A 13,028-nucleotide genomic window follows, 5' to 3' on the forward strand; every position below is an offset into this window, starting at 1 on the left:
ATGACAAATGATAAACCACACAATAAAAAATTAAAATGCAAGTCCAAGAAATCATTCAATTCAAGCCTATATACAATGCAGGTCGGCCAAATTCTTGTCGAATCCAAGCGCATAGACTCTCTTGTTCACACTTCAAATTTGGCATTTTTTTTTTAATTCCAGGGGATTGAAATTAGTTCTCAAAGTTCTTTCAATTTTGACTCTGAATTTAATCAAATTTAGTAATTTTTTTACACTTTTAGTTAATTTAATATTAACTAATTTAATTTAATTAAAATTAAATTAATTTCAAATTAAATCAGTCCAATTTTAATTATTGGATTATTATTTATAGTCTAATGAGAAATTATACAATGAAATTAGTATATGTCTAATAGTTTCATTATAATTATTAATTATAATGGGTTCCACATGGATCCGATTATAATTATTAATTATAATTAAATTGTTATATATATAATAATTGTATTAAATAAAAATTACTGTAGGAGAGAGTGGGAAATCGATCTTTTATTAATGATTTTCAAGAAAACTTGAAAGTGGAAACTAATAACAATAATAAAAATAACAATCAATGATAATTAACATGCTAGAGACAACTCAATGATGAAGTTAGAATAAAAAAATAATAATAATAATATGCAAAAAAATTTATTCAATCTTATATTAGAATATTTTCTCCAAGTCTCACAATCCATCAGGAGTGAAAATTTATTTGTAATCCCACGAATTCGATGCTGCAAAAAAATAAATAAAATTTAGCCATTAACTAATATTCCCTTGCAAGAAGAGACAATATAAGAAATTAAATATTTTTAAAAGCAATGAAGCATACCTAGTTTAGAGATAGTCCAGTCCTTGTCCTGACCAAGAGCCCAGAAGAAGTATCCACCCAAGCCCTGTGATCGTGCAAATTGGATCTTTCGATCAACAGACATGGTATCATCATACGCGATCCAAGCATCCCCAGCAACTGAATAATAGGACACGCTTTCTCCATCAAAATGAACTGTTCCCTTATTCTCACTGTTAAATTCCAAAATTTGGCTATAACTCAATGTCCCATTTCCAGGTCCCGGCCCTACAGCTTCTGCTCCTATCCCATTAATGTTCGGATCCTTGAGTTTCCATGTCCGCCCGTATAATGGTAGCCCCATTATGAGCTTTTCGGGCGGTACACCGGCTTCGATCCATGACCCGATTCCATGACTAGTACTTAGATTACTAGTAGCAAATAGTGCAGAATTTGGGCCGGTGAAGTTCTCCCATGCCCCATGGTAATCGTAGCATATTGGATTAATCCAATCAAGAAAACTATTTATAGCCTGTGCTGGGTATGATCTGGGATCACCATATGTGGTGAACCTGGAAGAATAGTACACTGCAGAAGTTAGCAGGAGACGTGGTTTTGCAGAAGTTCTAGCGTCATCATCTAGAGCTTGTTGCCATTCCTCGAGTAACAAAGCAAAATCGGACATTTCTTGGTCATTAGCAGGAAATTCCCAGTCTAAATCAAGGCCATCAAATTCATAATTCCTGGCAACTTCAATAGTAGAATTGATGAAAATTGCTCGTGTTTGATTGGTTCTCGCCATTATTGAGAAGTAGGAAGTTTGGTTTGGATCAGCACCTCCTACGGATAGTAGAAGCTTCACAGGAGGGTTTCGGGCACGGAGGGTGTCTATGAACTCCGGTATCTTTTCTTGATCAATTGTTGTAACATTAAGTTTGAAGGAGACAGGGTCGAGTAAAAGAAAAGCATAGTAAATGTGGGTGAAATATGAAGTATCAATAGAGGAAGGTTCAAGTCCATTGAATGATGGCCAGTAGGCTGCTTTGATTCCTTGAGAAACATCAGATGGCGGGTATGCAGGGGAAGCACCAGGAGCATTATTTTCATCATCAACCATGGGAGGATAAGCCGGAGAAGTGGGAGAAATTGGTTCAGGTGGAGAATAGGAAGGTGTAGGTGAGTAATAATAAGCAGGACTTGGAGAAGACCAATCAAGTGCAACGGGGGTTGGTCCATAGGAAACCAAAAGAGGTCTTAGAGAATAGGGTGATGGAGATGGAGCTGCGGCAGACGACAGAGAGATGGAGTCACAATTGGCGATTACAGTGTAAAGCATTAAAAAAAATAGAGGTGACATGACTTTTGGAGTTGACATAGTGAGGAATGAATGGAATGATTTCACTTTGGAAAATGCAAATATGTATATATATGCATAAAGGGATGATAATAAAGACGAAAATTCGCAATGTTCTTTGCATTTGCTGTTCGGCTTTGGACGGTTGTGGTTATATTTTCATGGGAGATCTCATTCAAAGTTAGACTTAAGAGGGATTCATTACAGGCAGATAATGAGACCAGACAGATGCAGCCACTGAATGAGGGACCAAAATGACAATAAAAAAGCTTTGATACTTTCAATATTATATGTTTAGGTTCATAAAACCAAGCACATCTTGCTGTCAATGACAGCGTCATCTTGAATATGAAAGAGAAGGTTAATAAATTGACATTTTCAAGAGCCCTGTGGACATGAAGGCTTTATTGAGAGTGTTAAACTTTGAGCGGAGAATGAACTCAGAAAACAGAGAAAAAACAAGCAAAAGGAAGAATAAAAAATCTTCAGCAGTAGAACTTCTCTCATTCTAAAGTGAGAGCTGAAATTTCATTCATAATATAGGCATGAGAGAATTGTTTACACTAATTACCAAAAACTAACTTCTCCAGCAGCTGAAGTGAGCAAAGCATGGCTACAAATATGGTAAAAAGTTATCTAATATAGCTGTAAAATTACATCTGTAAAAAAATACATTTTCAGTATAAATTTCAGCGTATAATTAAGCAATTAAGTATCTAGAAAAAATCACATTTCAATCAACATTCCTCCTTGAGATTTTTCCTTGATACTCCAAGCTTTTTCTTCAGCTCTTTAAACCTGTTCTTGGTCAAAGTTTTAGTAAGTATATCAGCAAGTTGTTCTTCAGACTTGCAATGCAACAACTTAATCTCTGAATTCTTTTTAGCTTCCTTTAGGAAATGAAACTTTACCTTGATGTGCTTAGTTCTTCCATACTAAACATGATTGTTTGCAATGGCAATTGCAGATTTGTTATCATACCAGATAACGGTTGGCTCACTTTAACACTCTTAATTTTTAAATTAATTATTTTATGGGTAAATATTAATATTTTATTTTATTTAAATTTTGAGGAATTATATGAAATTTATGATGATGTTGCATTCCATTCCTTAGGATGCATTAGCTTTAGATAGCTATAGAAATTGTGGTTAAAATTAGTATTTTACTCTCTGAGTCGAACGCTTACTCCTATTCATCTATTACTTGTTGTGACTAACCTGCTCTTCTTCTTCGCAGGTCAATTAGTAGTATCTAATGTATTTTGTACAATTGAGTTAAATTTTAGACTCCGCATGTGTTAGAAGTATTTTAATTAGTTTGGGTCTGTAATATAATATGGTGTTAAATTTGTAAGATTATTAATTGCATGTATGACTAGATTGGATGAAAGAGCTGAGTTTCCATTGGATTTTTGATATTATGAGCATGTGGAGGGTGAGCTAAGCTCCCCAAATTATTTTATATTGTGTTTACAGGTCGAGCGAGTCAAAAACTCTCCATTGAATGGTCCATTTTATGGCCGGACTCTGTCCGGTTGAATTCTTGAAATTGGGCCCAAATGGGCCTTAGAATTGGGTTGAGGAATAGTTAGGCTTACTACGAGCCTTGGGAGCTTTAGGCTGGCTCAGGTCCTAGTTCCAGTCCAGCCCATAAGTTGGGTCGGGCACTCACCTTGCTCCATTCCCAAATCTTTCAACAACTTCCTAAGCCAAATTGATTAGTTTGCAACAGTAGCAACTGAAATATTTTCAACTTCAGCAGTAGATTGAGTTACCACCTCCTGTTTCTTAGAATTCCAAGAGAAAGGACCTGAACAAAAAAAATATATATAGCTTAATGTGCTCTTTGAATCATCAACACACCCAGCCCAATCACTATCCACATAGCCTTCAAGTTTGACAGGTCTTCCTTTTAGAAACCATATACCATAATCAACAGTACCTTTCAAGTATCTCAACATTCTTTTAGCAACAACTAAATGCACTTGACTTAGTTAATTCATAAATCTGGATAATAAGCTAGCTGAATACATTAAATCAAGCCTTGATGCAGTCAAGTATAGCAGGCTACCAACTAAACTTCTATACATTTAAGCATCTGCTTTCTTAACTCCATCTTCCTTGCTAAGTTTCTCATTCACAACTGGAGGAATTGCCACAAATTTGCATTTATCCATATTGAACCTTTTCAACATTTCAAGAGTAAACTCTTTGAGATATAAAGATTCCTTCAGTACCTTGCTCAATTTTTAGACCAAGGAAATAGCTCATACTCTCCAAATCAAACATCTCAAACTCAGTTTGCATTTTCAGTTTAAAATCATTCAATAACTAAAAATTCCTACCAGTCACTAACATATCATCAACATATAGTGACACTATCAGCTGAAATTCATCTCCATCACCACTCACATGCAAGGTTGGTTCATTCTCACTCCTCCTGAATCCATTTTGGACCAGATGAGAGTCAATCATTAGATACCAAGCTCTAAGAGCTTGCTTTAGGCCATAAATAACTTTTTTTAGCTTATACACTTTGTCTTCTTGACCCTGTACCTCAAATCCTTCAGGTCGCTGCACATAAATTTCTTTAGTCAACAAACCATTAAAAAATGCAGATTTAAAATCCAAGTGAAACACTTGCCATTCTTTTTAAGCTGCTAAAGACAACAGTAATCCGATAGTATCATGCCTAGCAGCAAGAGCAAATGTATCTCTATAATCCACCCTTGGCTGTTAAGCATATCCTTTAACAATAAGTATAGCTTTATATTTGAAAATAGAACCATCAAGATTTACTTTAGTTCTGTAAAACCCATTTTACACCAATTGCATTTTTGCCTGTTGGTTTGGAAGTTAATTCCCAAGTTCCATTCTTTTCAATTGCTGCAATTTCTTCCTTCATAGCATGTTGCCATTCTTCAACTTGTGAAGCTTTTTTATAGTTGCTAGGTTCTGACACAACTAAATTATAACTTTTATAAATCTCTGAAAGAGACTTAAACTTAGGAACATGTGCTTCACCATCAGAGTTATACTCTTTTTCAAACTCAACACATTTATTACTAGAACTTCTTAAGTCAACTCTTTGGTGAAGTGAATTTTTTGCTCCAACAACCTGCTCTTTTTCAAAGTCCCAATAAGCTCCTTCATCAAATTTGACATCTCTACTAACAACCACTTTCTTTGTTTTCACATTGTAAATTCTGTAACCCTTAGATGTGGCTGCATAACCTAGAAAGATGCCCAATTCTGCTTTATTATCCAGCTTGATTCTCTTAACATCGTGAACAAGCATGTAGCATATTGATCTAAAGATCTTTAATTGACTTGCAGAAGGCTTTGATCCAAACCATGCTTCAATTGGAGTTTTTCCTTTCCATTGTTCTAGTAGGAAGTCAATTCAACAAGTACACAGCTGTGTAAACCTCCTCAGCCCAAAACATCTTTAGTAGCTTTTTCTCTTTCAGCATACACATAGCCATCTCAACAATTGTTCTATTCTTTCTCTAGGAAACTTTATTCTATTGAGGTGAGTAAGGTACTGATAATTGATGTTGTATTCCAACTTCCTCACAAAATTTTTCAAATTCATTTAAGGTGTATTCCTTGCCATTATTAGACCTCAAATTTTTAATAATAACTTTGCTTCTCAGTTAAAGCTTTGAATTTCTTAAAAACACTAAAAACTTGACCCTTGCTGCTTAGAAAATACACCCCAAGTCATTCTAGTCAAGTCAACTATAAACAACATGAAGTACTTGTTTTGGCTCAAAGAAAGTACACTTATAGGGCCACATACATCAGTGTGTACAATTTCTAATTTCTCAGTAGCTCTCCTAACTTGATTCTTAGGAAATAATTGTTTATGCAATTTTCCAAATTGATAACTAGAACATGCCTCATCATAACTAAAAATAACAGGCATGTCTTTAATCATATCATGAGATTGCATAAACTTCAAAGAATTCAAGTTATAATGCCATATCTTTTGTGCCATAGCCAAGAATCATCAGATGCAACCTTAAATACATGATTAGTAGCATTGCTAGACATTAAAGGAAAGTTATTATCAACCATTTTAACCTCCATTACTTCAGAATTATTGGAATCATAAGTACAACACCACCTGTCGCAAGGGATTTTGCGGTCGCCTGGACGATCACTCACCGAAGTGGGAAAGAGTGAGGAGTCGCCACCTTAGTTTTGAGGGTAACTAAAGAAAACCATTTGTGAAGATAAATTGAAATAAAACCACTTCAAAACAGAGATTCTAGGTTCGGGGTCCGTAAACGGGTGGGGAAGGTGTTAGGCACCCCACCTCGTCCCTTAATAAGGGTAAGTAGATTTAATTTTGCATTAGTTAGGAGGGCTTGAATGGACATGTTGATCCTTTTGACTAAAGGAGCATTTGATTTTTCACTAAATTTGGATCACCCAGATACATAAGTAAATGAGACAACCTTAGTGAATTGACGTCGCATATCATTTTTGGTTTTGGGTTTGTTTTGCGTGTATGTTAAAATTAGGTGTGAGAATCGGATAAGAACTCTCCTCCGATCTCTCTTAAATTCTGAGAGGAGATCGGATAAGAATCCTCCTCCGGTCTCTTTTGGGGTATTTAAAATTTAGGATTGAGGATCGGATAAGAACTCTCCTCCGATCTCTTTTAAGTCATTAAAAATTTTGAGTTGGAACCGGATAAGAACTCTCCTCCGATCTCTATTTAATGTTTATTAAAATTTTGAGTTGAGACCGGATAAGAACTCTCCTCCGATCTCTATTTAATATTTATTAAAATTTTGATTAGAGACCGGATAAGAACTCTCCTCCGATCTCTATTTAATTAAAGTTTTGAGTTGAGAATCGGATAAGAACTCTCTTCCGATCTCTTTTAAATTAACAGGAACCTGAATGGGATCTTTCCGATCTCCCGAATTTTAATTTCAGCTACATGTCATAAGGTCCTAAAGCTAAGGATTCTGGCGTTCTAAGGTGCTGGGGATAAGGCTTCTTTTAACTAATTGATATTTTGTGACTAAATAAGAGAAGCTGGACTAAATTTTGCTGACCTCCCCTAAGGTCACTTTACCAGTACCTATTAATGTCCGATCTATTCTGTTTCGTTTACTTTGGTTTTATTCCACTTTATGGCATCTTGCCGAATTGCCGTTTACGTCAGCCTAATAGTTGGGCTATTTTCCTGACGTGTTATTCAGGCTCTCTCTCTTAAAAGAGACCCGTAAGTTGCAGTTATCTACATTTTACCTAACCACTTACACGCTACTAGGAACTAGAAAATTTGCATTCAGAAACGACGAAGGTTAATAAAATGATAGACTGATCACTAAAGAAATAAACTCGAGAGTAACATTCTTTAAGGTTCTTTGGCACTAAATGAACTTGGAGAAAATCACATGCATAAAAAGGCAAAGAAAATGCAAAAAGTAGACGTAAACACTTAACAAAACGGCAATATGAGCTCTTACCTGTAAGGAGCTAAATCTATTGAAATGACCACGGGGTGACAAATAGTAATAAGACAGCAGACTGATTAGCTTGAGGGCTGACGTTCGTTGTGAACTGAAGGGTGCTTAACTAAAATGCAATCAAATTAAGATAAAACCGAGTGAAATGAAGTTGAGCTTGGATAATGGGAATGAAGACAGAGATGATAAAGGGCTGAAAGTGAGAGTGTGACCAGATAATGAACAAACTGAAAATGTAGAGTTCCAGTATTCAGAATCCTTTTCAAGAAAACACTTCAGAAAACTAGTTTCAAAAGTCTTTCTAATCAAAACTTCAAAGTAGCAGAGTAACAAACTGAATCAAGTTTCAGAGTTCTTCCGCTATAATAACTACCTCTCTTTTTTTTTGCCCGTCCCTTGAACAGTTTTTCATGCAGGTATTTATAGGAATCGGGTGCTCCCCATGAAGGGTCAGGATTTATTTTGAGGGAGATGGAGGGTCAAGATTTCGAAGGACATGATCGGATGTTCAGGAATTAAAGAGAATCAAAATGAATGGCTGAGATCACTCTTCAGAATATTTGTCCTTTTCTTCTTTCAATCTGACGGTCCCAAATCTTCTCGTCCGGAACGATCTGAGGGCTAAGAGCGAAAGACGCTGGTATTGTCGTCTTCTCTCTTGATCCAAGGGTTCCGGGTTTGTCCTTACCAGTGAGATCAACGGTGGGGATTGGGATGTACAGGACTGTCATGACATACCCTGGCACCTGTCAGCATTGCGGGCGATTCTTAGGCGTGCGGTGGAGATCTCGTCTGCAACGCTTTAACTACCTCGGCTCTGATTCTGACGACGGTTATTGGGATTTGTCTTATTCTTTTTGCCTTCCGATCTTCCCTCTTTCTGATCTCTTTTACATGCTCTTTTCCGATCTTTCATGCTGGTCTCCCATCTTCCGATCTATTATTCCGATCTTTCCCTTTCTCAGGTCCGGTCTGGTCAAAGCATTAATTTCTCGATTCCGGCGTTAAGCCGCTTTGCCTTCGAGAATAAATGCCCGTTTTCCCCTATATATACCCCTGACGACAGAGACATTTCCTTCATCTGATTTTCCTCTCTTCCTTCTTTCTTTTCCAGTTCTAGCTGCTCCGGCGGTCGTTCCGGCCATGATTGTGGTTTTTGATCCCTCTCCGATGGACTTCCTTATTCCTCGACTGAAAATTTATGACCCCGGTGATCGCATAACCTTGTCTGATGATGGTGAGAGGACTGGGTTAATTGACCGATCTGGATTGCGGACCTCGACCGTGCCGATCCCGAGTTGTTCAACTGGCATGATCGACAAACTGATTTTGGCCTAGCAAATTGCTGATGCTCCGCTGACCCTTGGCGGTTTCTTCCTCAAGTTCATTCGGCTTCTCACCACATTGAGTGTTCCGACAGCGGTTTCCTTCCACATTGGGTGTTCCGACAATGATTAAGCTCGATCGGCGACACCCTTTGGGATCGATTATAAACACAGGACTCTTTAGATAGGATGTTCCACCGGTCTCTAGAGATCGCCCAAATGATGTAATCCTTCAATGTAATCAGATCTCTAGAGATCGCCCAAATGATGTAGTTAGACCTTCATTGTAATCCGATCCCAAGAGATCGCCCAAATGATGTAATCCGATCTTTTGGAAATAAAAATCTTATTTCTCCAATTATTATCTTATTGATTATTTTTCGATCTCTGATATATTTGTCCGATCTGGTTCCTAACAAAACGACTCTTAACTAATCCTTCATTCAAAATATTCAACTTATTATGCCGATCTCCATTTAACCGATCTCCTTGGAATGTTCGAGAGACGTGTCGTAATACCGCGAATCTCGTTAACCGATGCACTGCCTAGAACCTCGTGAGCATTAAATGCTCGGACAAGTATAAATAGGGGTGAGGGGTTAGCCATTTGCTCCTGTATGTCATTTTCAATCTCTCGCTCACAACTTTAAAGTTCTCTCGTTTGCTCAAGTTCTTCCGACGCCGATCAGACTCCGGTAAGGGCTTTGATCTTCTTTTTAGTTTAAGTTCTTTGTTTTCTTTGAAAATGAGCGGTGCCGAGGGTCAAAGAGCGGCGAGTCCTCCTTCCATTCAGTTCTCGTGGTCGTCTGACGAAGAAGAGGTGGTCGGGCCAAACGCGCAAACAGAACCTCCTAGGGCCTCTGTTCCAGCTCGGGGGCGGATCGGACCATCAAGGCACGTACCTTCTTCAGGGGGGGAGAATCTCCCTATGGACGAGCTGCCATTGATCTTACAAGAGTCCGATCTACAATCGTTTAGCCAGGAGTACAATATTCGCCCTGATTCGTACGAACTTATCCGGTGCCACGGCGATCACCGAGCCGATCACTTCTTTGAAGAGAATGACCTGGTTATGGTATACAAGGAACAGTTAAAGGCCGGTCTTCGGTTCCCTCTGGATGACTTCTTCAAGGAGGTCCTAAAACTTCACCAAGTGTGCATTGCTCAAGTTCACCCTAACTCGTGGCGGATCTTAGTAGCCTTCCGAGGCCTATGCCGAGCTAAGGGAATCAGACCTACGGCTAAGGTGTTCGCCGAACTGCACAGGCTAACTCGCCGAAAGGACGACGAGCACTGGTTCTTTCAGGCGAAGCCTCATTGCTGGCTCTTCACCGATCTACCCTCCTCCCTTAAAAATTGGAAGAACCGCTTCTTCATTCGAGGAGCAAAATCCGACCGCTTTGAGGACTTCCCAGAGCCGGTGGTACCAGGCCCTCGCTCAAGCGCATTAACTGAACCAGAGGAAAGCTTAATAGTGATGGATCTGAAGAATCAGGCTGCCACTCAAAAGTATTCCTGTTTAGATGCGGTGACCGCCGAGCTGCACCATTGGACCATACAGCTGCTCACCGGCCAAGATCGCGAACTTCCGCTCTCTGACCTCGGCACTGGTATTTTCTACATCTCAGATCTCAGGACCTTAGCGATCTCACTGACCTCTTCTTTGTGCAGGTATGGCGAGTGATGAGGGTTCTAGGAAGCGGAAGAAAGAAAGAGAGATCTCCCGGAAAGTAAAGGAGATGAAGCGTTCGGAAATGCTTCGAACTCCCAGCCATGAACCAGGGGAGACGCAAGGAGGCCCGTCCCGACCTTCGGGGCTGCCGATCACTGAAGCTGTCCGATCTCCTCCTCAACAGGAAGAGCCGGCTCCACCCCCTCCAGTTGCTCCAAGCACAGAAAGGGGTCCTTCTCAATCTTCTGTGAGATCCTCTTCTCGTGGCGCTCAAACGTTGATCGAGTCCCTGAAGAATAACCGGACTGTTCGGGAGAACCCCGGTTTTGCCAAAGTCTTGGGGTCTTCCATCTGCCTTCGGGAGGATCGGGACAGGCTATCCCCGGACAGCCTTGACGATATCTTGACTCGCTCCATGAGCCTGAACGTGGAGTGCCTGGTGAACCAGACCATAGTTCGGGAAAAGGCTCATCGCCTGGGCAAGGAGGTCGAGAAGAAGAATCAGGAAATGGCTTCCCTCCGATCCCAACTCGCATCCGCTCAGGATTACATATCTCAAGTTGAGGGGCGGGCGAAGTTCTATGAAGACAGAGTGGCCGAACAGAATCATGTTCTGGCTGAAAGGGATCGTGCTCTCAGGGAAGTCGAGGCGCTCCGGGCCAACGAAGCTTCTCAGGTCGCCCAACTTATCGAGGAGCTTAAGGCGAAAGACGAAGAAATGGTGACAGGGATAGCTGGTGCCTATGTGAATGCTCACAAGGACCTCTTGGCCGAACTCCAGAAGCGTTACCCAGAAGAGGACTTCTCTTGGATGGCCGACCTGGCTCCCGGGGGCGAGGGTGAGGATAGTGAAGAGGAATGAGATGATGAGCAAAATGTAGATCAGGCTGGGGGTGATCCCCCAGCCGAATAACTTGTACAAATTTTGCGATGAAATGAAATAGAATGCCTTTTTGTTTGATGAATGGTTGTGATCGGAAAATTTCTAAACACTTGATTGTCTGAGTATATTGAAACAACTGAAAACTATTATTATCCTAAGTGTGAGAGATCGGAAAATACAACATGCATGAGATTGCTAAACGGAACTTAATTGAAAATTTTGGCTTGAACATCTAAGATCGGGATCTTCATTAAACCGGATTAGAACCTTGGCTTGGTTATTTCTAAACTTTTAAAAGAGAGGTCGATTATAAATATTGGCAGCAAGGTTCTGGTGTTAATTCAATCTTGTCTGACAAGAGAGATCGGGAATACAGTTAACTGGTCAGGATATTCGACAATTGGCTTGAGAGATCGGTGAATGATTTGAGAGACCGGTAAGGCTTTAACGGATACGAGAGCTTAGCATTGACTCAACTCTCTGTGAAGAGAGATCGAAACTGTGATTAGATGGCAAGAAGAGACTTAGTGCTAGGGATCGGTTTCGAAGTTTATTGATTCTGGGGATCGGCCAAAATATGGTGTCGACAGCTGCCCCTCTTTACATAATTTTTATCAAAGGGAAAAGAATTTCCCGTGTAAGAATTATGTAAAGATTCAGACCCATATTTTGGACGATTAAGTGCTCGAAGTTAGGGAACTAAAGCATACCTAAACCAGTGACCTAGAGATAGGCAACAGAAGTTAAAAAGACTTAGAAAATTAAAATCAACTTGGATCAAGGAACCAGAAGTTAATAACAGGAAATTTAAATGCAGGAAATTAAAATCAACTTAGATCAAGGAACCAGAGGTTGATAACGGAAAATTAAATGCAGGAAATTAAAATCAACTTAGATCAAGGAACCAGAGGTTGATAACAGGAAATTTAAATGCAGGAAATTAAAATCAACTTAGATCAAGGAACCAGAGGTTGATAACAGGAAATTTAAATGCAGGAAATTAAAATCAACTTAGATCAAGGAACCAGAGGTTGATAACAGGAAATTTAAATGCAGGAAATTAAAATCAACTTAGATCAAGGAACCAGAGGTTGATAACAGGAAATTAAAATCAACTTAGATCAAGGAACCAGAGGTTGAATAACAGGAAATTTAAATGCAGGAAATTAAAATCAACTTAGATCAAGGAACCAGAGGTTGATAACAGGAAATTTAAATGCAGAAAATTAAAATCAACTTAGATCAAGGAACCAGAGGTTGATAACAGGAAATTTAAATGCAGGAAATTAAAATCAACTTAGATCAAGGAACCAGAGGTTGATAACAGGAAATTTAAATGCAGGAAATTAAAATCAACTTAGATCAAGGAACCAGAGGTTGATAACAGGAAATTTAAATGCTAAAAATTAAAATCAACTTAGATCAAGGAACCAGAGGTTGATAACAGGAAATTTAAATGCAGGAAATTAAAATCAACTTAGATTAAGGAACCAGAGGTCGATAACAGGAA

The 13,028-nt window shown here is 39.1% G+C and overlaps 1 protein-coding gene across 1 annotated transcript; it reads right to left on the minus strand.

Annotated features, from left to right (window-relative positions):
* Nucleotides 1–548: 548 nt before the first annotated feature.
* LOC110662939 (class V chitinase CHIT5a-like) lies at nt 549–2,203 on the minus strand. Its single transcript, XM_021822113.2, has 2 exons — nt 836–2,203; nt 549–737 (listed from the first exon to the last, which is right to left on the minus strand). Exons 1-2 carry the CDS (start codon nt 2,166–2,168, stop codon nt 712–714), a joined length of 1,359 nt encoding a protein of 452 aa, XP_021677805.2. The 5' UTR covers nt 2,169–2,203; the 3' UTR covers nt 549–711.
* Between the last annotated feature and the right edge of the window lie 10,825 nt (nt 2,204–13,028).

Source organism: Hevea brasiliensis, chromosome 11 (assembly GCF_030052815.1).
Source record: "Hevea brasiliensis isolate MT/VB/25A 57/8 chromosome 11, ASM3005281v1, whole genome shotgun sequence".
NCBI classification, from domain to species: Eukaryota; Viridiplantae; Streptophyta; class Magnoliopsida; order Malpighiales; family Euphorbiaceae; genus Hevea; species Hevea brasiliensis.